Genomic DNA, 26584 nt, shown 5'->3' on the forward strand with positions numbered 1-26584 from the left:
AGTGCTTTAAAATCAATCCTAAAAGTAACTGGAAGCCAGTGTAGGGATCCAAGGACTGTTCTGTATGAGCGGCAGCTGTCTAATGGTTTTCTTGGGAAGGCTGGTGAGAAGACCATTGCCACAATCCACCCTGCTGGTAATGAAGGTATGAACAAGTTTCGACAAGTCTTGACTGGAAACTAAATATCTAATTCTAATGTTTTTGAGATGGTAGTATACTGATTTTGTTACCGACTATTAAAACTGAGGTCTGACTCCAGAATCACATTTTTAGTTGTTTGACCCCTAGAGTCAAGGCACGCGTTCACCTTGAGAACTTCATCTTTGTTTCCAAATGCAATGACTTCAGTTTTCTCCTTGTTTAACATATAGTGCCAGTGTGCTTGCAGCCGGCCCCAAGTTCGATTCTCGTCTCGAGTGTCTTTTGTCGGTCCCACTAAAGCTAAAAAGTATTTTTCTTCCATTCCATAAAAGCAACAAAAACACACAAAACCAGACTATTGTTGTTTGACATACTAAATATGTTTGACGGATGAAAGGATACGTGTGACATTCAAATCTGTTGAACATCCACTAAGACCACAAAGATGACCGATCATTGTTGCAAAGTGTGAAAGCCTCAGGGAGGCAGACGTGAAGATTTCAAAATAAATAAAGTAAATCCTAACAACTACATTGCTTTATGAGTGTATATGGCCATGGAGGAATGTAAATGGTATGAAAAAATGACCTTTGATTCACAAACTATGTTTAGACAGTAGCTCACAGAAGTGAGTACACCCCTAAGTGAAACTGTCCTGAACCTGCCCTCTTTGCTTGAAATATCATCTCTTAACATTCGAGAGAACTTCACTCAGCTTCAAGCATCATGGCCTTCTTTTTTCTGCTGGGGGCTCTGCTACCACATGTGACCCTGACAGGTAACTCTCATGGCATATTATTTTGACTTGTTCTGCAGTATTACTTCAATTCAAAATGTATTATAAAACAGTATTATAAATATGTATTTCTTGTGTTTTATTCAAACTAATGAATAAATAAAAAACGACAATGAGCCAAACATGTAATTGTCCAGTGGTGTCGTTGGCACAGATTTCTATTTTAAACATAATTACTAAAATTTATTGAAAATTAAATAGATCTCTGTCTTTCTCACAGCGTATGTAAATGTGGGTATAGTGAACGGCACAAAAGCAAAGCTCCATTCCAGACCCTACATGGTTTCTGTTCAAAGTTGTGGACAACACAAATGCGGCGGCTTCCTCGTGTCTAAACAATTTGTCATGACGGCTGCACACTGCTTTAAAAAGTACGCTTTTTTGTTCCAAAATTTCACTCTCTTCAAGTCCAGAATCCGAAAAAAGCGAATATGCAAAATAACAATATTTATCTTTTAAATATTTGATATGTACTACTATTGGTGTCATTTATCATTTGTTAATGGACAAAGCTGACTCTCTTGACAGAGGACAGAAGTTGATGGTTGGAGCTCATGATATCAAAAACAGTTCTGGCCTCATATCTGTGAAGTTCTACCACATCAATCCTGGGTATGACTCTATAAATCTGCTAAATGACATCATGATACTTCAGGTAAATTACTCATATTTATAAATGACTCAACTACAGTTTTCTATGGTTCTCAACCTGATGGGGGTGGGGGTGTTTGTCATCCAGTAAATGGTCTGTTTGAAACTGAAATGATCTGTGATTATTCTACGTAGCTCAATGAAACAATGAAAAACGCCAAACCGATCTCCATACCAAATAAAGACCAGGAAATCAAGGCCAAGTCTAAATGCAGTGTTGCAGGCTGGGGAAGAACAACCACCAATGGTTGTCCAACTGATCGTCTTATGGAGGCTAATGTCACCGTCATTGACATTAAAGCTTGCCAGAATAAATGGGAAGAAAAATCCTCAAAGATAGTTTGTGCACTTCATCCTGGAGGATTTTGTCAGGTATAAAGTACACTATGTTCAACAGAGATTCTAACAACAGAAAACTTTTCTTAGTTTATAACTGGTGATTTTTAACACAGGGAGATTCTGGAGGTCCTTTGGTGTGTAACGGCACAGCTGTTGGTGTCGTTTCATTCAACGAGAAGAACAACTGCGACAAACCAACAAAGCCAAACGTCTACACCAAGATTTCTTCATTTCTGCCCTGGATTAAAGCTATACTTGAAGGTGTGAAACAAGAACTTGACTAATAAAATGTGTTACATTTAAGTGTGTATACAAATAAACGGGTTTTGCATCAGCCTGATTTGTGGTCCATTTGAACTGCATTTCCAATCTACATCATCTTTTACTGATTTTACACTCTCAGACTTCTGATAACATCAAATGTGAAAGAAAATTGATACAAATGATGTTCAGCGGAAAAACAATGTCGACCCTCCACAGTGGGGATGGTTTCCTGTGGGGGCTGAGCTCATTGAATGTGGTCAGCGTCTTCTGAGAAAGTTGCGTTTCAGAAGACATCTTAGAATGGTGATTGTGTTTCGGGTCTTGACATTTGCCATAAATGCATTTCAACTCCATTTCAATTATGATGATCTATTACCTTATGAACATTAAATATATAAATATATATATATATATATATATATATACAGCAGCTGTTTTACAGTAGTGTTTGCTCTGAATGCATACTAAAATAAAGCCAATAAGATGTAATTAAAGTATGTATCACTTAGGCTAGATAGATATATGATAAAACTTGTTGTGACAAGTCATCCTAGATCTAAAGGAATGAATTGTGGTTTGTTGATGTGGTAAGCCAGCCCTTCTGCCTTCGTTTCAAAGACACTTATGTTCTCAACACTCCACATACAGGATGAGAACTTTGATTCATGCCGCTTTGCTTGACGCAGCTGTGACTAAACTGCAAATTGCAGGTGTGTTCTTTAATCTGTTCCATTAAACATCTAATCCCATATCAAAAAATACAATCCTATTTACTGTGACTTCAATTTATAGGAATTGAAATCTGTTTCTCTACAGCTGTGATTGGAGATGATATCATCAATGTGAGTAAAGACAAATGCAGGCCGATAAAACGCATCATTGTGGAGGATTTCTGATTTACCCGAAATATGTTCTTTTAGCTGCACACTGCGATAGGTTTGAAACGGCACATAGTACATCAGTAAAAGAGATTTTATGGGGTTTGACTTGAAATTAAAAAGATTATCATGTAGTACATCCTCGGTGACTATCACATCGATCCATGGAAGAATCTTGAAAGATACAAAGGGGTTCGCAAATTCAAGAAATCATTCACACACGTACTGAAGGCCGATGACATCATGCTTCTGAAGGTAAAGCGTTGGCTGGTTTGTGGTGAATTTATACAAGATTGATGTGGTCAAACACTGAAAGGAAAGAATGTAGTGTGTAACTAGTGTTTTTGCATTCACAGCTCGGCAGGAAAGCAGTGAGAATGGTGAGTATTGCAGATAAACCCCACTGTGTTAAACGCGGTACCAAGTGTCTGGTTGCAGGATGCGGTAAAACTAATAACGTATCAACTGTTGATATCCGCGATTGCAGGACAGCATGGACGAAAGCGGATGTAAAAAGACTCCCACCAAACATAATCTGTGCTGGGGGATATAAAGTGTGCTTTGGTAGTATATTTATTTTCAATACATTTATGGGTTTTTTTATATATATTTTTATGTAAATATATTTTATACATTTATTAAAATTTGAAAAATAATTGTAAATAATATATAAAATATATATATTACCTGGTTGCCTTAAAATGAAGAGCTAATTCAACAAGATAACTTAATCTATTTTATTCATAAATACTCCCAAATCAAGCATCAATAAGTCAGCATCTTCATGAAACTGCAGGAAACAGTACAACTGATATGCTACATGATCTTGTGAGGTCAATCTCTGGACCTTTAGGCTTTTTATTGAAGTCCTCATGAGGCTTACAGAAGACCTCAATCCAGACCTTACATGGTTTCTAATCAAAAGGATGGGTCACATATCTGTGGAGGATTCCTCATCTCTGATCAGTTTGTCATGACTGCTGCACATTGTAAAAATAGGTTTATCATATTTAATGTTTATTTAAATCTGACCATAAAGACTTGTTTTTCTTACTTCTAAATTTAGTAGAAAGTATGATTGCATCTATTGATATTTTATTGAGCTATCAACAAGAAATTAATGCACAGGGTCCTATCGTACACCCGGCACAATGCAGCCTATCGTACACCCGGCACAATGCAGCACAAGGTGCGGCACAAGTGTTTTTGCTAGTTTTAGCCAAATGCAGTTCTCACAATTTTCCCGTCCTGCGACCCGTTGTTTAAATGGCAAATGGATTTGCGCCCATTTGTGTGTCCATGGGCGTGCTGGTCTAAAAAAGAGGTGTGTTGAGGCTTATTGTTGGTGCGTTGCTATTTTGAGGAACTGAAAATAGACTGCAACATTTATTTTGTTATTTACAGAGAGGGTTAGGAATATGCGCCTATAGGTCGAACAACAGCACGCCTACACTCTGCTTATTTCACCCAGAGGGACGCTTAGCAACAGCAATAATGGCATATATAAAAAATGCATTACAATGTAAAAGATTATTATTGTGGACATAAAGATACAAATACAGCTTGTCCTGTGGATGGTCTGCTTGCACGCTTTAACCTCTCGCAAGAGCAGACGCGTTCCCTTTCTGGAGAAGTGTCTGCTCTTCCGAATTCCACTATTTAAATAGAGAAACCGCCATAGCGTGAGCACAACTGTCTCTTGAATAGGAGATGAAACCCTGATTGGTTTACTGCATGTTTAGCCCAAAAACACCCATTACTCATTAATAGAATCGTGGACCACCCGTTTAGACCATGTGCCCGGTCGCACCGACCGTTTCCCATCAAAAGTGGATTCGGACAAGCCCTGAGTGCACCTGCACCATGTGCTTTAGACAATGTGCTTAGATCATACAAATAGAGCCCACAGTCTCACACAGTGACACTTAGGCTTTGTAATGTGGTCAGCAGTTACAAATCGGGTATTTTATCAACTCAACCATTCGGAATCAAGGACCAGAACTTTATACTAATATTTTTGAATTGGTTATATTGTTTAGAAGGCCATATCTTACATTACAAAATCACGCTTCTTGAGAAATAACGATCAAAGACGTATACAAGCTTGTTTCTATCAATAGCACAGAGACTCAGTTGACAGTTGTGGCAGGTGAACATGATTTAGAAAATAAAAATAAAAAATCAGTCCATATTGATGTGAGCTCTTATGAGAAGCATCCGTCCTACAAGCCAGGTCGAGGAGGAGCTCAACCAGGGGACATTATGATTCTGAAGTTAATGCATTACACTCAGTACCGTTAGGTCATCACTCCTGACACAACCATCTCTGCAACAAAAACATTTATATGGAGTTTTGAGGGAGATTTTGGAAGGTAAAAGCCAATTAGTCTGGAGACGAATGGTGCGAGAAGTCCAAATAATAAAATACATATCAATTGCCCTTGGTCTGGAGCTCCCTGCAAGATTTCCTCAATGGGTAAAGATGATCATGAGAAAGGTAAAAGATCAGCCCAGAACTAGATGGAAGAAGCTTGTTAATGATTTCAAACAGGTTGGGACCACAGTTGGCAAGCAAACCATTGGTAACACGCTATACCATAATAGATAGAAATTCTGAAGCACCCGCATGGTCCTCCTGCCCAACAAGGCCCTCCTGAAGTTTGACCATGAACATCACAATTATTCAAAAAAGGCTTTGGAGAAAGTGCTATGAGACCAAAATTGACTCCAGTTTTTGGAGGGAGAGAAATGCTGACTATGACCCTAAGAACACCAACCCGACAGAGAAGCACAGTGTTGGAAACATTATGCTTTAGGGCTTGTTCTCTGCTACGGGTACGGGATGACCTCACCGCATTGAGGGGCTGAGGGACGGGCCCATGTACCTTAATATCTTGGACGAGAACACTAGATCACTAAAGATGGGTAGTGGATGTGCCTTTAACATGACAAAGACCCAAAACATATTGCCAAACCAAAGAGTTGCTTTAGGAGAAGCACATTAAATGTCCCAGTCAGTCTGTACACCCTAGTCTTATAGAAAATCTGTGAAGGAGGCTAAAACTCCAATTTGCTGAGCGACAGGCAAGAAACCTTAAAGATTTACAGAGGAGTGGACTAAAATGTATCCCGACACATGTGCAAACCTGGTGACCAACTATCAAAAGTGTCTGACCTCTGTGCTTGCCAAGAGTTCCTCCACAAAGTACAAAATTATGTTTTGCTAGGAGATCACATACTTATTTCACTTACTGAAAGCAAGTCAATCTATAACCTTTATATCACATTTTTCCTCAGATGTTTTCTTTAATATTCTGTCTCTATCAGCTAAAATAAACCTACCATTAAACATATTGACTCTTCATAGTAGGCTTAGATCTTAGGCCCCTTGTCTCCATAGCCATGTCACATGTACACTTGTTTTGTCATTCCGATTAAAATGATTTTGAATATTGAAAGATTTGGTGGCCTGTTTACATGTTATTTAATCAGATATGCTGTTGACATGTGCCAGTGTTACACCAATGCTTCTGACATGCGCATATATGAATGTTAGCCAGCTTTTATTTCTTTTCAACATAGAGTTTGGCTTTTTTTGAGTGTTTCTCTTAATCAGGCAACAGCGTGACTTGAAAGTATGAGGAATATATGTAAAAAGAGTATATCGCAAGTTCAATTTGTAAAGAATTTTGTGTTATCCTTTGTGTTTACGTTGGCCTCCTCGATAGTCAGACTTCCAGGACCGTGCTTGGTGATATAACCCCAGCCTACAACACTACAGCTGGTTCTCATATTGATGTGTTCTTGTTTTGTTGGTATAGGAATCGTCTCCATCTTGTTTTTAAGTGGAATTTTATTATTAAGAATTATCTTTAGAAGAGAGATTTTAGATAAAACTGTTTCTGTTTCCTGTAACCCGACTTTATAAGCTCAGTTTTGGGGTTCTTAGTAAAATAACGTCTTAAAGATGTGTTGATCAGATAGCAATACTGAGTGTATTCCTTCATAACATTAGGTCAGCCTTATTAGGCATGTTTAGATGTCTGGATGCTTATTGTAGGACTTCACGTGGAACATGTTTCTCCTGTTTGCTGGATAAATCATGTGTCAAGAATGGAAGGGAGACCCAAAAGCAGATGGACAGAGGAATACTGACGCGACGAGCCGTGGGCATGTTAGAGAAAGTCAGAGTCAATTTCAATAAAAGGATGATACAAAACTTAGGAACACTGCCTTATTTAGAGATCATGTCAGTAACCATGCACCAATACCACAAACACTTCATCATTGTTGCAAAGTGATACTTGGGGGCTGAACCTGTCCTCTTTGCTTTAAATATCAGCGCTTAACACTAGAGAAGAGAACTTCACTCCTCCAAAACAACTTTCTAGAGAAACATCATGGCCTTCTTTCTTCTGCTGGGGGCTCTGCTACCACATGTGACCCTGACAGGTAACTCTCATGTCATATTATTTTGACTTGTTCTGCAGTATAACTTCAATTCAAAATGTATTATAAAACAGTATTATAAATATGTATTTCTTGTGTTTTATTCAAACTAATGAATAAATAAAAAACGACAATGAGCCAAACATGTAATTGTCCAGTGGTGTCGTTGGCACGGATTTCTATTTTAAACATCATTGCTAAAAATTATTGAAAATTGTCTTTCTTACAGCATATGTAAATGTGGGTATAGTGAACGGCACAGAAGCAAAGCTCCATTCCAGACTCTACATGGTTTCTGTTCAAAGTGATGGACAACACAAATGCGGCGGCTTCCTCGTGTCTAAACAATTTGTCATGACGGCTGCACACTGCTTTAACAAGTACGCTTTTTTATTTAAGAGTTACGCACTCTGTGAGTCTAAACAAATGTGAATATTTACCTTACTGTAAATTTGATCTGAAGCTCTACTACTACACATTGCCCTCATTTATAGTTTTTAAAATTACAAAGTTGACTCTCTTGACAGAGAACAGGAGTTGACGGTAGTGGTTGGAGCGCATGATCTCAAACACAGTTCTGACCGGATAGCTGTGAAGTTCTACCACATCCATCCTGGTTATATGCCTTCAGATTACTACAGAAAAGACATCATGATACTTCAGGTAAATGATTAAACAATACCGATCTAAGTTTCATCCTCAGTCAACCTTTATCGTCATTTTATTTTATTTTCCATGTTTTTTTAAACATAAGCATGTCTGATTATTCTACATAGCTCAATGAAACAATGAAAAACGCCAAACCGATCTCCATACCAAATAAAGACCAGAAAATCAAGGCCAAGTCTAAATGCAGCGTTGCAGGCTGGGGAGGAACAACTACCAATGGTTCTTCAACTAATTGTCTTATGGAGGTTGATGTCAGCGTCATTGACAATTATGCATGTGAGAAGAGTTGGAATACAATTTTATCAGGGAGGGTGTGTGCTCTTGGTCCAGGAGGATTTTGTCAGGTATAAAGTACATTCTAGTAAAATAGTAATTCAATCATCATCTTATTGAAACTTTTCTAAGTGTATAACTTTGATGTTTTTTCACAGGGAGATTCTGGAGGTCCTTTGGTGTGTAAAGGCACAGCAGTTGGTGTCGTTTCATTCAACGAGAAGAACAACTGTGACAAACCAACTGCGCCAAACGTCTACACCAAGATTTCCTCAGTTCTGCCCTGGATTAAAGCTATACTTAATGGAGTGAAATAAGAATTTGACTAACAAAACTCATTACAATTAAGAAAGTTCTGCTTCAGCAGAAAATAAAAAATTATGTTTAAAAAGTAGAAATCTTGTCAGCGGCAATAGCCATGTGGTTAGTGCACCAACAAATAGTGCCAGTGTACTTGCAACCTGACCCAAGTTCTCGTCTCGAGTGTCTTTTGGCGGTCCCAATGGCCTGCCTCTATCCAATGTGTGTCCTCCTCTGTCCTTTCAAATTAAAGCTAAAAAGTATTTTTTTCATGCCATAAAAGCAATAAAAACACACAAAACCAGACTATGGTTGTTTGAACTACTAAACTTGTTTGATGCATGAAAGGATCAAACTGCCAGTTTTGGGTTTAGAGATGAGTGTGACATTCAAATCTGTTGAAGATCCACTAAGACCACAAAGATGACCAATCATTGTTGCAAAGTGTGAAAGCGGAAATAAAGGGTGCTGGGAGGCTGCAAACGTTGTTTCCTTTGCTTTACACTAATCTTTGTGTGCATTAAGTATAGGTCTTTTCGTAAGCATGAGAAGTTTCGTTTGGGCAAAACTACAGCATTTCTTTAGATAAATGCAAGTATTTTGCACCACTGCATCACATCTTGTGACGTGTCTCACATAAAATTATAAAACTTAATGCCACAAGGTTAAAAAAGGCCAGTGGGTAACTCAATGTCTCTACCCACTAACTGTACAATATACCACAGTGTTTTCTAAGTAAGATCTCACAGATTCCCATCATGATCATCATCTCTCTGCTCCTGTTTGGCTCTCTGCTGCCACACCTGAGCTTCTCTGGTAACACTTATTTAACAGCATCTTCAATTCATGTCATGATATAGTTGGGAGAAGTCTATACAATTCACTATGCCTCATGTCTAACATTTCAGAATGGTCTCATATATAACATATTTTACACTTTTATATAACATAAATTTTGTTTGCATGACTCAATATCTTAACTAAATATAGAGGGTTTTAAAGCATGGCCACATCTGAAAACTGAGCTACCAACTAATGAATCAACTTTAAATTGGTCTGAAAAAACTTTGACTACATTTCTTTTTTGCATTGGGTGTTAAACTGAATAAGTTCAAAACGTATTATTGTGGTCAAATCATGAAAGATACGAGGTGGTTCGCAAATTCAAGAAATCATTCACACACGTACTAAGGGTGATGACATTATGCTTCTGAAGGTAAAGCGTTGGCTGGTTTGTGGTGAATTTACAATGTGGTCCACACAAAATGTAGTGTGTAACTAGCTTGACAGGAAAGCAGTTTGGGGAGAAAAGGTTTGAACGGTGAGTATTGCAGATAAACCCCCACTGTGTTAAACGCGGTACCAAGTGTTTGGTTGCAGGATGCGGTAAAACTAGTTACAATCTTCTGGCTTTAAACGTATCAACTGTTGATAATTGCAGTAAAGCATGGACCAAAGCGGATGTAAAAAGACTCCCACCAAACATAATCTGTGCTGGGGGATATAAAGTGTGCTTGGTAGTATATTGATTTTCTATACATTTATGGGTTTATTTATATATATTTACAGTGTCATAGTTTTTGTTCCATTTTTTAAACGCTGCACCTACTTCCAGGGTGATTCAGGAGGTCCACTGGTATGCGAATCAGTGGCGGTGGGCATTGTCTCCTTCGTAAAGACGTGCAAATATCCAGATGAACCGAACATCTACACTGATATATAAAAATATTCAAGCTGGATAAAAGAAATGATGAACAAAAGAGAAACTTTTTTTCTGTAGTCGATAAATGCTGTATTCTTTAAAACATTAAAGATGACTTAGTCTGTGGTTTTGAAAAAGAATTCTGTGCATGTATTTTATGTCCCAAAACTGACTGAAATATGAATTTGAAATGGAGTGGATAAGAAATGAAAAAATATATATATTTTCTTATGTGCCATCTTATGTACAATGAGAGCAATTTTGACACATACAAAGTCCAAAAAACAGATTACTAAAATCAACATCCCTGTTTTAGAAAGACTGTGCACCTACCTTTATGTATACTTGAGAAAATATTCTGTGGTCGAGCATTGCATTTGTTGCACAGAGGTTCAGGATTATCTCCTAGAAAACCTGCATACTGACAAAATGCATAACATAAATGCAGTGTAAGTCTAGATCAGATTAATATATAAATGTAATTTCCAAAAGATCTCTACAAATGCTTTGAATACATTTGCTGTTTTAGGCAACTACAAATGGAAATGATGTGTCATTGTGGGACTGCCGTGTGGTACAGACCTATATAAACCGTCATGGTGGTCTCCCTTTCATCTTGCAAGAATCATGAGAGCCAACTTCAGCCTGTTGCTCACTGTGGCTTTAACATGCCTGATGATGTCTGGTTGGTACAATCATTACTAATCTTGGATGAGAATATCTGCACACTTTCCAGTTGACTCAAGTTTGTATCTTCCATTGATGCAGGTACTTTCGGAGCTGATATCATTAATGGGAAAAGACCAAAAAGGAACTCGCTGTTGTACATGGCGTCGATACAGATCGACGGAAAACACAAATGCGGAGGATTCCTGATCGATCCAAGTTACGTGCTCACGGCTGCACATTGCAATAACAGGTAAGAACTTCCATATTACGCAACTAAAGTGTTTAGCAATCTTATAGCAAATCTGCTAATGTTTATATTATGAAAAAAGTGGCAACATGACTGTGATACTGGGGACACACAACATCGATCCAAAGGGGTCGAATCTGAGAAGATATAGAGTGCAAAATAAACATAAGCATCCGTTGTTCAAGGAAGTAAAAAATGGAAATGACATCATGCTTCTGAAGGTACCACATTCACTAACTTAATATTATTATAAATATACTATAATTATGTATTTAAGGATATCATAAAATGACACTTTTCTGTTATTATGCTAAGCTCTCCAAAAAACTAAAACTGAGCAAAGCTTTGAAAACCGTCCGAATTCCAAGCAAGAACAAACCGATAAAGAAGAAATCCAAGTGCATTATAGCGGGATGGGGCAAAACTGAAAAGCAAGATTTGGTGAATGAACTTCTAGTCACAGACGTGTCGACTATTAATTTTACTACATGCCAGTCGATGTGGAAAAAGGTAGATACGAAACTTCCTGAGAACATCATCTGTGCTGGGGGATTCGATACCAAAAGTGGCGCGTGCCAGGCAGGTTGACCCCGATACTTCAGTAGACTTTATCACTTCGTTCTGATGGATCTGACTGTCATCTAAATGCATTTTATTCAAATTTTTATTCCAGGGTGATTCGGGTGGACCTTTGGTGTGCAATGGGCTAGCAGTCGGAATTGTCTCATTTAACCTGAAGATGAACTGTGACTACCCAAATGTTCCCAACATTTACACCCAGATTTCTAAATATTTACCCTGGATCAAGAAGGTGATGAAAGGAGGTGCTTAATGTTACGTCTTAGATAGCTGAATCTATTCTTGTCCATTTCGATCCGTTTTAGAGCTTTTTGTCAAGGATGAAAATGTATCAAACGATCAGTGTGAGAAAGAGAATTAAAAGTACTTTGCAGTTGACTTGCATAACATGGCTATATATACACAACGGTATGACCGAAAATTACGGTTACAGTTAGTATCTTTTGAACATACTGCAATAATAACATATAATCTAAAAATGTTATGTCTATACTGTTTGTTTTAAGTTTTTTACGTAAAGCTGCTTTATAACAATGAAAAACTGTGAAAAGCACGATAGAAATAAATTCAAATTGCTTGCTAACGCATTTCTTTGTTCTTTTTTAAGTACCACTTCAGAGAAAGCGAAACCATTTGGGTGTCCGTATGATACAAAACCACTGCAGAAGTTTACCACCACCACATCCTAAATTATACAATTGTCTAGAAATAATAGAAAAAAAGTCTAAAGTTTCTAAAGTTCATCTTTGTTTAGGTTGACTTAATTTAAAGAGCCCTGAAGTCACATAGAATCAGTTTGTCAGATATCGACACAAAGCACTGAATAAACTGAAGTTCATTTCGTTTCACTTCGCTGGGGCGCAAATTATTTTTTTGTGGTCACAACTACGTGTGTAAAGGAACATAAAATGCAAAGCCAGCATCTATCATCTCGACCATTAAAGGTTCACATCAGTTGTTTAAAACAGGCCGAGATGCACAAAAACCCACAACCCCAAAAAGTTTGTCAAGCTCATACATGTTAATGCAAGATGTTCTGGTAATGCAGAGCGTGTGGCCGCAAAAAACATTTCACAATGAGTCAAGATGCTAAGGAAAGGAGTTTGGGGTCTCTGACATAGCAGCATTGCTCAGTGGGTAACAAAACTGTGTTACTAACTCTTTAATGTGGTTATCAGCTATGTAGACTTTTCCCATGGCTAACATTTGTGCAGTTATTCGTCCTTTTAAAGCAAACTTATTTTATGCGTTGCACAACATCAAAAACGTGAAATGTTTTATTGTACATTAAAAAAAGCAAAAAGGAATTTCTTATACAAACTATACACACTGGGATTCTTTCAGGCATGCATAAATGGATGGAACATCCAATTACACATTATATATATGCCATAATACAGAATATTGTGTTTGGGATGAAGAGATTTATCAGATTATTTAAATAACTATAATAGCAATATACATACAGGACATTTTTATATAATTTTCTTTAAATTAGGACTCATACAAGGTATTTTTTTGTTAAATTAACCTCAAAGAAAAGTGTGAACAGAACATAAAAACAGATCATTCTTGGTATGGATCTTGAATTCTCTCATTCTTTTTAGATTACAGTCAGAGATTTACACGGGGGCAAACTTTTTTTATCCGTCAGTCCTCTCAGGCACTGAAACATGAGATTGTATCTGTGTACTGAATTAAGCAGGTTTTGAAGAGATAAATACTTATTTTGAAAGGTCTTTGAGGTATTGTAGACCCTGCTTGCTGTAGTCGTTCATTGTGGAGGGAGCAACCGACAGGGCGTGAATAGACTTTTGCACTCCTGAACGAAACAGAGAGATTGTAAGACTAGACTTATGGTTAAGCTCGATTATGAAGAATCAATATCTACCAAATAAACATAATTTACCTGAGTTCCATGCATCCAGTGGGGAGAACTCGATTTTAGGTGTGGCTGGAAGCTAAAATGTTTATAATGTTAATATTACATTCAATATAAAAACATCATAAAACAGTAACATGTTTGCAATTGCATGTCGGCTGAGGTTTAGTTGACGGCGTCGGCTTTACTTTAAATGCCATAATGCATTTGTTTCAACATCTCATGCAATAGCTGCTCTATGACAATATCAGGCTTCTCAAGCCCAAAGAGCTTTAAGCTTCCTTCACATAATCGAGGAAATTCGGTAATTCAATCCGGAAATAATTTATAGAATGGTGCTCTTTTAAAGTTGACAGATACTTGTAACGCTACTAAATCATGAGTATTAGTAACATTAATGTTACTAAACACTTTTAACGTTAGTAAATCCAGATGTTACTTCTAGGTTTGCGGTGGAAAATGTCCCACATATGAGGTGTCTTGAACATTAACGCTGCATCATCTCTACACATAAATCGATGTGAATACAAATATCCACATAAAATGAGCAACAGCCACAATGAATTTATAACAATAAAAAAGCAATAATGACAGTTAATTTTAGTAAGATAAGCATTCATTTCAAGAGAACCACAACATGCTAGCATGACAAACAGCATATACATTTTATGACTAATACAAAGGTCATCTCACCTCAAAGCCGAAGTACTTCATCCACTCTTCTACAGCAGGGGGGACCGCAGCTTTAGCTCTGGCCAAGGCAACCGAACCCTCCTCACTACCTCCGAGCAACCCTGAATCATACGCTACATATATGGCACCTCCTGCAATGGTCACTTTTGTTGCAAGTCTAAAAACACAAAGAAATTATGATAACAACCATTTAGCATTAGACGGAACAGAGTTTTTTTATAAACAGTGTCTGAAATAAAAGTAAGCCCACGCTGAATTGTTAACATTGAACGTGGAGGACAATTGAATTAGGCTTGTTCATATATGGAGGACACAGACTGCAAAAATTAAAAATAAATGCATAAATAAATACATAAATAAATAAACTAATAAATAAACTAATAAATGCAATAATATGAAAATAAACAAAATAATGAATAACATTACGTTTATTAAGTTTATTTTTACAGAGTTTTAGTTGATTTATTACTTTCTGTGTACACTTTTATGTTTATTTTTTTATTTATCATTTACTTTTATTTTTGCATGTATTTATTTGTCCTGCTCATTTATTTCTAGATTTAGATTTGAACGCATGCATTTATTTCCACTTTTATTTATTTATTCTCGTATTTATTTTTACTTTTCTGTGTCTTGTATGATAATTAGATGGGTTGGTCTTGCTTACTATTGGTTCAGCGTAGTTGAAGCGTTTGATCGATTACTCTTCACTTGTTTTGGCCTACAATGGCGGGCGCCTTGAGAGTTACGGCATTTAGCCAATGAAGTCGATAACAACGCATCAAGTGACTATGTGTCATTTAGATTAGATGGGATTATTGATGTTTTATTTCTGATTAATGACGAGATAAATATCGATGTATTTCCTCAGTTGTTAGGCTCTTTGCAGTGCATTATTCAAAATCTGTGCGAAACAGAGGATGCTAAGGTGGGACGGCCATGTCATTTGATTCCGATAAGTCCTATTGAAACTTATCTATCGATGGGCCACACTGCGGGAAACATCGCGATGTTCTTTGGTGTTTGTGAAGGAACTATCCGGAATAGAAAACGCGGTCAAGCCAGCCGCAGTTCGAAAATACACGGTCAAGCCAGCCGCCGTTTAGATTCATTATGCGCGCATACTTAGTAAACTACGGTAATTTCTAGAAACACCGCTTTTAAAGCTTTATTTAAATGATGCTCGTCTGTGTGTCTCCTCAATATTATATATTGTGTTTTAAGTTTAGAATATGTCGTAATTGAAGAACATTTTTATCAGAATGTTTGCAGTATGCATGTTGGGAAAGGAATGTCTCCGTCTGCAACTTTTGTTTAACAGTTACTGTTACTGATATTTCCGTCAAATAAAACAGTTTATAATTGTTTTACCTGTAGCCTACTCCTGTGAAATTATTTTTGTAATGTGTATCCTATAGTAAATGTGTTGTTAGTGTCTAAATGATAAGCTACAAAATGCAAATACATGATTTTAATACAGTAAGTTTGTACAAGTTTAACTCTGGAATGGCTTTTGAAAGCGTATTATAGCGTTTTGAAAAAACATGCTTTCCTACTATAATGACTTATAACTAATGGTAATGGTTTACTGTAGCATTTGGGAGAACTTGTCATTTTTCCAATTTAAATGCCTATAGAAACATGATTTCTAATAAGTTTCACAAACAGATGGTCTCATCCTGTAGGGGGCATCCCACAATATATGCACACCATATATGGCCTCATTTTACTGTAGCATTTGGGAGAAATTGTCATTTTTCTACTTTAAATGCCTATAGAAACATGATTTCTAATAAGTTTCACAAACAGATGGCCTCTTCCTGTAGGGGACATCCCACACTATATGCACACCACATTTTTCTGCTTCAAAAGTTATAGAAACATTAATTATAAATTGAAAGGTACATTTTCTGAAGAAATTGTAAAGTGGTGCTAATGTGGCAAAATGCTGGTGTTGGGCTAGGGGGATGACCCTTCAAACCACTAGTGAAACAGTCAACCCCCATGTCTCTACGATGTTCTGATGCAAAGATGAAGGTTTTCCTATTGGCCCTAACGGTTGCTAAGCTAAGGTGTTTGGTTGCCATGGGCGTGGCATTAAACAATTGATAAAACTCAGAGGTATAAGTGAAATGAACCAACTCCCATGTCTCTACGATGTTCTGATGCAGAGATATACATCTTGTAAACTTCTTGCTAAGTAAACCTATTTGGTTGCAATGGGCGTGGCTTAAAAGCTTCACAATGATCCTGTGACAGATTAATTGAATGCCTGAGTCAAATGAGACCACCCCCTTGTCTCTACGACACTGTGTTGACAAGATATCAATGTGGGCCATTTATAATGGAAGTCTATAGGATCGGTTGCTAAGTCCATGTAAATGGTTGCTATGGGCGTGGCTTCATATCTTTATGAAGATCCTGGGATGCTGATTGGTAGCCTGGTACTGCTAAGTTATATCATGCGGGACATTTTAACTCCTTATATGGGCATCCATTATAGTCAATGGGGCTTTTTGGGGGGGCTCCTACGCCCCAGGGGTGCAACTTACACCCCATTGTGAGGTATGTTCTTACAGGGCCTGCCAGCCTCTTCAAATGTCGTTACCAGCATGTATCTCAACGAAATTCTCGCTCGGAGCTACGACCCGCCGAAATTTGGCGTAAAGTTAAGTCAATGGGATTTTAGGGGCGAGTTTTTGTCCCCCTATCATACCCCCTACGCCTGATCGCTTATAAAAGTCATAGCTCACCATTCCTCAATAAGCCAGACAATTTGACTAATCATTCATGGGTGTACGACCAAAGCTGCGGGACTAGTTACGGGCCGAAAAGAAATGTCACAATAATAATTATTTGTGCATATAGTGTGGGATGCCCCCTACAGAGTCCGAACATCCGCTTGTGAAACTTATTAGAAATCATGTTTCTATAGGCATTTAAAGTAGAAAAATGACAATTTCTCCCAAATGCTACAGTAAAATGAGGCCATATATGGTGTGCATATATTGTGGGATGCCCCCTACAGGATGAGACCATCTGTTTGTGAAACTTATTAGAAATCATGTTTCTATAGGCATTTAAATTGGAAAAATGACAAGTTCTCCCAAATGCTACAGTAAACCATTACCATTAGTTATAAGTCATTATAGTAGGAAAGCATGTTTTTTCAAAACGCTATAATACGCTTTCAAAAGCCATTCCAGAGTTAAACTTGTACAAACTTACTGTATTAAAATCATGTATTTGCATTTTGTAGCTTATCATTTAGACACTAACAACACATTTACTATAGGATACACATTACAAAAATAATTTCACAGGAGTAGGCTACAGGTAAAACAATTATAAACTGTTTTATTTGACGGAAATATCAGTAACAGTAACTGTTAAACAAAAGTTGCAGACGGAGACATTCCTTTCCCAACATGCATACTGCAAACATTCTGATAAAAATGTTCTTCAATTACGACATATTCTAAACTTAAAACACAATATATAATATTGAGGAGACACACAGACGAGCATCATTTAAATAAAGCTTTAAAAGCGGTGTTTCTAGAAATTACCGTAGTTTACTAAGTATGCGCGCATAATGAATCTAAACGGCGGCTGGCTTGACCGTGTATTTTCGAACTGCGGCTGGCTTGACCGCGTTTTCTATTCCGGATAGTTCCTTCACAAACACCAAAGAACATCGCGATGTTTCCCGCAGTGTGGCCCATCGATAGATAAGTTTCAATAGGACTTATCGGAATCAAATGACATGGCCGTCCCACCTTAGCATCCTCTGTTTCGCACAGATTTTGAATAATGCACTGCAAAGAGCCTAACAACTGAGGAAATACATCGATATTTATCTCGTCATTAATCAGAAATAAAACATCAATAATCCCATCTAATCTAAATGACACATAGTCACTTGATGCGTTGTTATCGACTTCATTGGCTAAATGCCGTAACTCTCAAGGCGCCCGCCATTGTAGGCCAAAACAAGTGAAGAGTAATCGATCAAACGCTTCAACTACGCTGAACCAATAGTAAGCAAGACCAACCCATCTAATTATCATACAAGACACAGAAAAGTAAAAATAAATACGAGAATAAATAAATAAAAGTGGAAATAAATGCATGCGTTCAAATCTAAATCTAGAAATAAATGAGCAGGACAAATAAATACATGCAAAAATAAAAGTAAATGATAAATAAAAAAATAAACATAAAAGTGTACACAGAAAGTAATAAATCAACTAAAACTCTGTAAAAATAAACTTAATAAACGTAATGTTATTCATTATTTTGTTTATTTTCATATTATTGCATTTATTAGTTTATTTATTAGTTTATTTATTTATGTATTTATTTATGTATTTATTTTTAATTTTTGCAGTCTGTGTCCTCCATAGTTCATATAACGAAACCATAATAATGCATTTTTATGATACACGTTTATGAAAGCCACAGGAACACAGTATTCTCATAATAACTACTAAACTAAAAATCAAAGAATCTCAACAAAACATCAACATAGAAACAAAGTTATTCAAGCTTTTTAGCATGCTAGCTACCCTACAACGACAACATAGACAACTGGTTAAAAACTCATTTATACATGTTATGGTTATAAGTGACATGCTTCAAAACATAATACAAAAATAAGAATCGGCCAACTACTGTCTCTAAAGTCATTCCTTAATTGAATGGCTCTATTGACACACAGTTGTTAGCTAACGGCTAACTAGCTGCACATGCAGCAATGCAAAGACACTTACTTGACTACAGGCAGAATCTTCGCCGCCATGGTCTTAAAAGCGAGGATATGTTATAAAGTAAGAGTCTATAAAGACGACTTCGTCGAAAACACTACTCGTCACTTTATCTTGACAGCGAGCTGCACTGACAAGGGCATTTGCACCAGCAGCAAAACAGCCGGTTTAAATAAAGTTCGTTTTGAATTATGCGAGGAGAAACTGCAAGACGCACATTCGACACAAAACTTGTTTAAGAATGAGTTGTTTAAATAAAGGAAGTACAAATAGTGGTTAGGAGCAGCTTAAATGTTTATGGTGGTTTTTCGTAACGGTACATCTTACGAGAGACGACACGACACGACACAAGCGCTAACTAGTGCACCGCGCACGTGCGTCAATTTCTTATCCGTTGTATAACTTTTCCCATATTCGGAATACAATTTGTATTATTATGTATCCCAACAACAGTAACAATAAATAAAACAACAACAAACCAGTTTATTAAGCGTCACTTTGAGTGTGAATGAATTGCTTCCAAGATTCTTTAAATCGGTTTGAACTTTGTCACAGCTCCACCTGTCTTGACTTTTTCTCTCTCGACAGTCAGTCACATAGGAACCGGTCCTACCGGTAGACTACCGGCTTGCTTTGTTTCGCGTTTCCTTCCGTGTTTTATTTGACCGTTTTCCGACAATGAAATTATACACGAAGTTATTTTTATTTTGCAGCCTTGGCGTCGCTTTCATTGCGGTTCAATGGGGCGGCCCGTCGTTTCATGCAGGTATGTAACGTTACAGTTTGCATTGCATGTTATACAATTCGCACGACCTGTGACTTATCATTGAAACCATGCACTGAATTTGTTATCCAGCTGTCTTTTTCCAACAGCTATAACCTTGCTTACACATTTTTATGGATATTTTTTGTGTGGGGGGAAAGATGAGCCATATTTTACTTATGTGGTCCTCGAGATGAAAGAATATAAGACACAAGTGCTATAAAAGAATTTGATATATTTTCGGGATGTTTCCTATCAATCTAAATTATTAAAAGACATCTATGACGTGTGCTTTTTAAAATATGACTTCTTATAAAAAGTGCTCCCGTGGCTCGGTTGCCTCATGATAGGGGTAAGTTGATCCGGGGCAGGGGGCCGGTTGCGACACTTAAGTTAACTTCCATTACTAATATTTAAACCCTTATAATTTCAATGAAATATCACATAACTGTCTAGTCTAGTTTATAATGTTTACTTTAGTTTAGGCTTTGTGTTTATTGACAGTGTAAACCAAACGACACTTTGAATAAGAAAATATTTTAACACCTGATTTTATACAGAACAGTGCATCTATCCAGCTTAAGTCACTAATGGCCTTACACATATGGCATTTAAAAGCAATGCATGATGCTGGAATCTACAAAAACAGACATAGTAAGAGTACAAATTCACTTATTTTCAATGAACAAACTCTGTTTATTCTGTTGGCGTAAGATTACAACTTCGGTGTGTCACGAGATAAGTTATTTCAGAATCGCAAACCGAAAGATATTGAAATGCAAAGTTGATTTGGTTGTTTTTTGTTCAAGCGAGCTTAAAGAAATAAATATTAGTATTTTTAAGGGAGAATAATGATTTAATACTTTTGTAGAAGGTAAATCTAGTTGAATGCTCAGTATACCCCTAATAGGGTTCAACTTGCCCCCTGACCTGGATCAACTGACCCCTATCATGAGGCAAACTGAGCCACAGGAGCACTTATTATAAGAAGCCATATTTTTAAACCATATGTCATAGATGTACAGGAAATATACATCTTGGATTGATAGGAAACATCCGAAAATACATGAAATACTTTTATAGTACTTATGTCTTATATTCTTTCATGTCGAGGACCACATAAGTAAAAAATGGCTCATCTTTACCCCTACATGCCCCACACAAAAAATATCCATAAAAATGTGTAAGCAAAGTTATCAAACATTTTCACAAAAGGTCAATTTATTCTTATTTCATTATTAATTTCGTTTTTGAAACTGCTTTTAAGTGATATCTCACACCTAAATAAAAATCTGTCATTTACTCACCTTTTTTTAGATTTCTTTGATCTGATGAACCTAGAGGAAGATATTTTGAAGAATAATTGTAACCAGTAAACAGTTCTTGTACCGCATTGACTACCATAGTAGGAAAAATTACTTGTATGATAATTTAGTTCTGTTGAACAGACATTCCTAATGAATGTAGGACAGCAAAGAGTTCTGGGGCACTTCTGACTATCTTATAATATCTTTGTCATTTTCCCTACGGTAGTCAATGGGGTCCAAGTACTGTTTTGTTACAAGCATTCTACCAAATATCTTCCTCTGTGTTCAACCAAACAAAGAAACGTATTCAGGTTTGGAACGACTAGAGAGTAAGTAACTCATGACAGAATTTTCATTTTGGGGTGAACTATCCCTTCAATGCAGTCACAGATGTGTGACAAGCAAACAGGACTTTCTGTCCTAAAGCTTAGAAATTTTACAGAGACCACTTATCCATACAGTACAGAGGGGCTATTGAGATTAGAACTGAACAGAGTTAAGTGTGACTTTCTGGCTTTGAAGAATAAGCCATGCATTCTTGTAGCTAGCTACGGAGGGCCCAGAGACTCTTCAAGCTACATAAACACACTTTAAATTGTATGTAATGTATCAGTCATGACAGATGCAATCGAACACGATGTACACATCATTATGCTGTTAAAAGATTGAATGGAATGACCGTCATTGATGCAATGCTTAAGACGTACCGTGATTTGTATGTTTTTCAGAGTCTATAAAAGGTGCCCGGGTGCTGGTGACTGGTGCCAGTACTGGGATTGGTGAACAGTTGGCATACCACTATGCCCGCCTGGGAGCACAACTTGTTATCACAGCGAGAAGAGGAAATGTCTTAGAACAAGTAAGCTTGCATTATTTGTTTACATTTTGACAGATACATAAAATATCTTTATAGTTTCAGTGTGACATTTGTAGACCACATAACATTTTAGTTACATCACCGTAACTTCAGTGGTAGATGGTAATTGGCTGTTCCCTTAAGTGCAAGATTAGTCATCAATATATTTGGTACATTTATTGAATGATATTTTTCATGAACAATTGAACTGCTCTTTGCAAATGTTTGCCACGTATTTGCAGGTTGTGAACAAGTGCTTGGAAATGGGTGCACAGAAAGCCTTGTTTATCCCAGCAGACATGGCCAATCCTGCAGATTCAGACCGCGTGGTTCAGTATGCCATCGACCAGCTTGGGGGGCTGGATTTTTTGGTTTTGAACCATATCGGGCCAAGTCCATATGGAATGTGGGATGGAGATGTGGAGCACACTCGATGGTTACTACAGGTCAGAGTTTAGATACTTGCATGTTTTATGATGATTTGGGGTAAAGCTTTATCTAACGTTACATTAAATCACACATGAAAAAACCTCGAATGGAAAAATAAATGTATAGAAGTGAAATGCACTTTGCTTTGAATTAAAGCATCTGCCATGATTTATTGTAAAATAAATCCTTAGCTTCGTATACTGTGGTAGGCTAATGTAGATCGGTTTTACTGCACCTATGCATTGTCGTGGTTTGGTTGCACAAATTGCTTCTATTGTTTCCACTACTTTGTAAGTCAGTTTGGATAAAAGGGCCTGCTAAATGTAAATATAACTCTAGTCTTTAAACCTGAAAACTTGTTATTTTATGCTCTCTTTAGGTGAATTTTCTCAGTTTTGTCCAGATGGTTAAGAATGCTTTGCCAACACTTGAAAAGAGCAACGGATCCATAGTTGTCGTTTCCTCCCTGCTGGGTGATTAAAATAAACTTTTCTCACATTTGTATCAGGTGCAAAAGACGAATGTTTGTATAACGTCAAACTGTTTTCCTTAGGAAAAGTAAGTGGCCCTTTTGCTTTGCCTTACGCTGCAACTAAATATGCATTGAATGGATTCTTCGGAGGCCTGCAACACGAACTAGCGATGCAAGGAAGCAATGTCTCTGTGACTATCTGCATACTCGGCCTCATCGACACAGACTCCGCAATGGAAAAAATCAAGTGAGATATGACTGATGTTCTTACAAACAAACGCATTGTGTGGCTTTCTTATCATCCGTCATCTGTTTAAACAGTATACATAACCTCCATGGCTACAGCTAATTTAATATAATAGTCATGTTTATTAAACTCTTACAATGTGGTTATGTAACGTTTAAAGTTCCTTTAAGTTGCAGACTTTTTTAACAGGGTGGAAGTCTAACTCTGTCAAAGATTGCAATTGTTCACTGATTTATATAACTCAAGAGATCTATATCACGTATGGTTGGTTTACACTTCTTATCTCTCTTTAATACAGAGGTAAAATCAATATCACAGCCTACCCTGCACACGAAGCCGCCTGGCACATCATTGCAGGAGGAGCGTCTCGGCAGTCGGAGGCCTATTACCCCTGGTACACCTACTATGTATGTCTCTTTAGGGATTGGTTTCCTTATTTAAGGGATCTGGCAATCCGAAATTCCTACACGTATAATCCCCAAGATGTAGGGAATCAGTGAGTAAAAGATTTCTATAGAAGTCTGTGTAGACACATGAAACAATAAAACATTCCAATTCCACACCAGTATTCTTATCAATATTAAAAGTGAAAATTGTTAATGTGAAGATGTTTTATGTTAATTTACTTCAATTCACGTTTATATACGTTTACAAGTATTAATGTTATTCACATTGTTTTTTTTTACTATAGACTGTTTCGGTGGCAACAACATAAACAAATGTTATGTGGCCCAAACTTAACTTCCCGTAGACCTCCACAAAGAATCAATAACTATCAAGTAGTTTAATACAATTAATGTACAATAAAATACTAATATAATATATATATATATATATTAAAATAAATTGTTATATTATAACCAGACACAGACCAGACTACTTCAGGGCAGACGTGTACATACGACGAAACAGTCAATAATATTAATAAATTGTGAAATGATTTTAATCACAATTTGTCACTAGCCCTATCAATAACCATGGCTAAAGAAGCTCAAAAGTCCTAGAAATATAGAATTTATCAAATAAACATAGCATCTGTAAAGTTGTTTTATATTCATTTACTTCATTTTATGTTTAGTTAATTTTAAGAGCATGAGCAATGTTTAAATTTTTACTGCATATATTCATAAATTGTAAAATTACTTTAAACACTATTTGGCAGCATAATATATCTAATAAAAGCTTTAAAATTGTTGTAAACACTCTTTTGTGTCTTTAAATACATTATTTCACATTTCTAAATATATTATTTGAATATCCTACCTATAAATTTGGTTGAGCTTAGAAAGCCATACCTCGAATATTTGGGGTGTATTACATTGTCCACCAGAGGGCACCAGACTCCTGTAAATAGAGACAAGAACTACATCTGTAGTTCACCATCTTCAATGTTTGCCCACTAGATGGTTTAAATCTCTGACCGATGAGATTATAAGCCACTTCTCAATATCCCAAATTAAAGTCTTTCAATAGAAGACTCTCCATATTAATTTAATGAAAATAACATGGATGAATGGTTGAATTCATCATTCAAGAGCTATATGAAGTGAAGTGAAATGACATCAATCTGTATCACTTTCCAGTGCTTGACTGTGTTTAAGAGGAGAAATCCAAGCCAGAACCTCCCCCTACTTAACGGCATTTGCGTTCCGCGTACACACTATCAATTTTTGACTCACACTTTCCCCTTGTTTCTCAGACACAAACCCACACAGTCCCGCATACACACTGGCTCATGGTGGGGCCCTTCTGGGGGAAATGAACAGGGCCCGGCAGGCTGGGACAGCAGCCAGTAACACCTGCAACAGATTAGTGCTCTTAATGGCGAGCAATAAATCCCCCACCCTCACCCAACATCATGAGCGGGCACTGCAAACACATCTGTCTGGCTGTATATTGAAGTTTAATTATTTGGTTAAAATCTTGACCATAAAAAATGAAAATAATCTTATAAGCTCAAGCCGTTTTTTTATTAAATGCTCAACAAGCCCATATGGGCACGACAATAGTTTTGGGTAATTGTATTACTTATTATCAATTAAATGAAATAATAAATATGTTTTATCATTATAGGAGTAGTCCACTAGGAAATGAAAACAGGTCAGAGCGATACATTCAAATAGAAAGACAATGATAACATATCTCAAATGTGATCGAAATGGAAGTTATTGATATGTCGCCATATTTGGACATCTCACTCTAATCTGTTTATTTGTTTATTAATTTAGCTAAATTGAGTAAATGTATTTCTCACAAATGTATTGTTTTGCTTTTTGTCACCTTTATCATCCCACATTTTGAGTACCGTAAGATAATATGATGACATTTTAAAGGAATAGTTTACTCCAATATTAAAATTATGTCATAATTTACTCACCCTTGTGTCATTTTAAACCTGTATGACTATCTTTCATATTTCATCATATTTCGAAGAATGTTTTCAACCGAACATTGTTGGACACCATTGACTTTTATTGTATGGACACAAAACATTCCTCAAAATATCTCCCACAGAAGAAAGTCACATAAATATTTTGAACAAAATGAGGATGAATAAATGATGACAGATTCTTTTTGGGGTGATTGAAATTACTTTTTTGTCACGTACAACTGGGATGGCATGAGAGTGAGTAAATTATGTGAGATGTCATAATTTACAACCACTAAAACATGTTTTCCAAAAGACTCATCATGTGAACTTATTTTTAAAAGTGAACCCGCGTCCGACTTGAGAAACAGGAAATCTGGGTCAACAATAACAACAGCATTACTGTTAAAGAAAAGACAGCATAGTTGTGAGATGTTGGGGGGCTTTGGATGAAAAGGGCGTTTAAGCCCACCCTCTAGCCCTCCGACCTCCCCCCTCCGTGCTTTTCAAATAGCACACAATGGTTGACACCTGTGTCTTTTTAGACAGCTCACTGTTATTGTTTACACAGTGAGCCGAGGAAGAGACCAAGGGAGCCGTGAAGCGGGTCAGAGCCGCGGCCCTATTTCTCTCTCGCCCTCGTTCTAATTAGGACGCCTCGCCCAGACCCAAAAACACACTGTGCATGAGTGTACATTTCATTCCAAAAAATATTCTGTCATCATCTACTCATCCTCATGTCATTCAAAACCTGTTTGTGACTCTTTCTTCTGTGGAGCACGAAAGAAGATATTTTGAGAAATGTCTCTGTGGTTTTGTGTCCGTACAATGGAAGTCAATTGG

At 36.9% G+C, this 26584-nt stretch overlaps 4 protein-coding genes across 5 annotated transcripts; 3 read left to right on the plus strand and 1 right to left on the minus strand.

Annotated features, from left to right (window-relative positions):
* Window positions 1–868: 868 nt before the first annotated feature.
* On the plus strand, window positions 869–2212 carry LOC306902995 (mast cell protease 1A-like; the record flags this gene model as incomplete). Its single annotated transcript, XM_079471915.1, has 5 exons — window positions 869–920; window positions 1159–1309; window positions 1467–1593; window positions 1725–1961; window positions 2042–2212. 5 exons carry the CDS (start codon window positions 869–871, stop codon window positions 2210–2212), a joined length of 738 nt encoding a protein of 245 aa, XP_079328041.1.
* A 5554-nt stretch (window positions 2213–7766) lies between these two features.
* On the plus strand, window positions 7767–12356 carry LOC306902996 (granzyme M-like). The gene is made up of 9 exons (XM_079471916.1): window positions 7767–7899; window positions 8047–8182; window positions 8296–8532; window positions 8620–8776; window positions 11044–11148; window positions 11232–11382; window positions 11462–11600; window positions 11695–11958; window positions 12053–12356. Exons 1-9 carry the CDS (start codon window positions 7808–7810, stop codon window positions 12209–12211), a joined length of 1440 nt encoding a protein of 479 aa, XP_079328042.1. The 5' UTR covers window positions 7767–7807; the 3' UTR covers window positions 12212–12356.
* An 864-nt stretch (window positions 12357–13220) lies between these two features.
* micos13 (mitochondrial contact site and cristae organizing system subunit 13) lies at window positions 13221–19720 on the minus strand. Its single transcript, XM_079471680.1, has 4 exons — window positions 19306–19720; window positions 14534–14690; window positions 13868–13919; window positions 13221–13780 (listed from the first exon to the last, which is right to left on the minus strand). The coding sequence occupies exons 1-4, from the start codon at window positions 19332–19334 to the stop codon at window positions 13683–13685; spliced, it is 336 nt and encodes a 111-aa protein (XP_079327806.1). The 5' UTR covers window positions 19335–19720; the 3' UTR covers window positions 13221–13682.
* Window positions 19521–24010, plus strand: hsd11b1la (hydroxysteroid (11-beta) dehydrogenase 1-like a). 2 transcript variants are annotated; one of them, XM_079471678.1, is made up of 7 exons: window positions 19521–19673; window positions 20013–20065; window positions 22098–22228; window positions 22468–22671; window positions 23034–23127; window positions 23208–23373; window positions 23672–24010. In XM_079471678.1, the coding sequence occupies exons 1-7, from the start codon at window positions 19591–19593 to the stop codon at window positions 23871–23873; spliced, it is 933 nt and encodes a 310-aa protein (XP_079327804.1). In that variant the 5' UTR covers window positions 19521–19590; the 3' UTR covers window positions 23874–24010. The 2 variants fall into 2 exon arrangements, with proteins under 2 accessions (XP_079327804.1, XP_079327805.1); XM_079471679.1 differs by lacking the exon at window positions 19521–19673 and having other exon boundaries at window positions 19847–20065.
* Window positions 24011–26584: the final 2574 nt, after the last annotated feature.

The sequence above is a fragment of the Barbatula barbatula genome (assembly GCF_947034865.1).
Source record: "Barbatula barbatula genome assembly, chromosome: 13".
NCBI lineage: Eukaryota > Metazoa > Chordata > Actinopteri > Cypriniformes > Nemacheilidae > Barbatula > Barbatula barbatula.

What these genes read in the sequence shown, in the direction of transcription:
- micos13 (XM_079471680.1), bottom strand. Translation starts at nt 19,334, where the DNA reads ATGGCGGCGAAGATTCTGCCTGTAGTCAA. An exon ending in AAGATTCTGCCTGTAGTCAA is followed by an intron (nt 14,691 to 19,305) that starts GTAAGTGTCTTT and finishes TTGTGTTTTTAG; the next exon opens with ACTTGCAACAAAAGTGACCA. An exon ending in TGAAGTACTTCGGCTTTGAG is followed by an intron (nt 13,920 to 14,533) that starts GTGAGATGACCT and finishes TAAACATTTTAG; the next exon opens with CTTCCAGCCACACCTAAAAT.
- hsd11b1la (XM_079471678.1), top strand. Translation starts at nt 19,591, where the DNA reads ATGTTTATGGTGGTTTTTCGTAACGGTACATCTTACGAGAGACGACAC. An exon ending in GAGGAAATGTCTTAGAACAA is followed by an intron (nt 22,229 to 22,467) that starts GTAAGCTTGCAT and finishes ACGTATTTGCAG; the next exon opens with GTTGTGAACAAGTGCTTGGA. An exon ending in ACACTCGATGGTTACTACAG is followed by an intron (nt 22,672 to 23,033) that starts GTCAGAGTTTAG and finishes TGCTCTCTTTAG; the next exon opens with GTGAATTTTCTCAGTTTTGT.
- LOC306902996 (XM_079471916.1), top strand. Translation starts at nt 7,808, where the DNA reads ATGGTTTCTGTTCAAAGTGATGGACAACACAAATGCGGCGGCTTCCTC. An exon ending in GTCCAGGAGGATTTTGTCAG is followed by an intron (nt 8,533 to 8,619) that starts GTATAAAGTACA and finishes GTTTTTTCACAG; the next exon opens with GGAGATTCTGGAGGTCCTTT. An exon ending in AACATGCCTGATGATGTCTG is followed by an intron (nt 11,149 to 11,231) that starts GTTGGTACAATC and finishes CCATTGATGCAG; the next exon opens with GTACTTTCGGAGCTGATATC.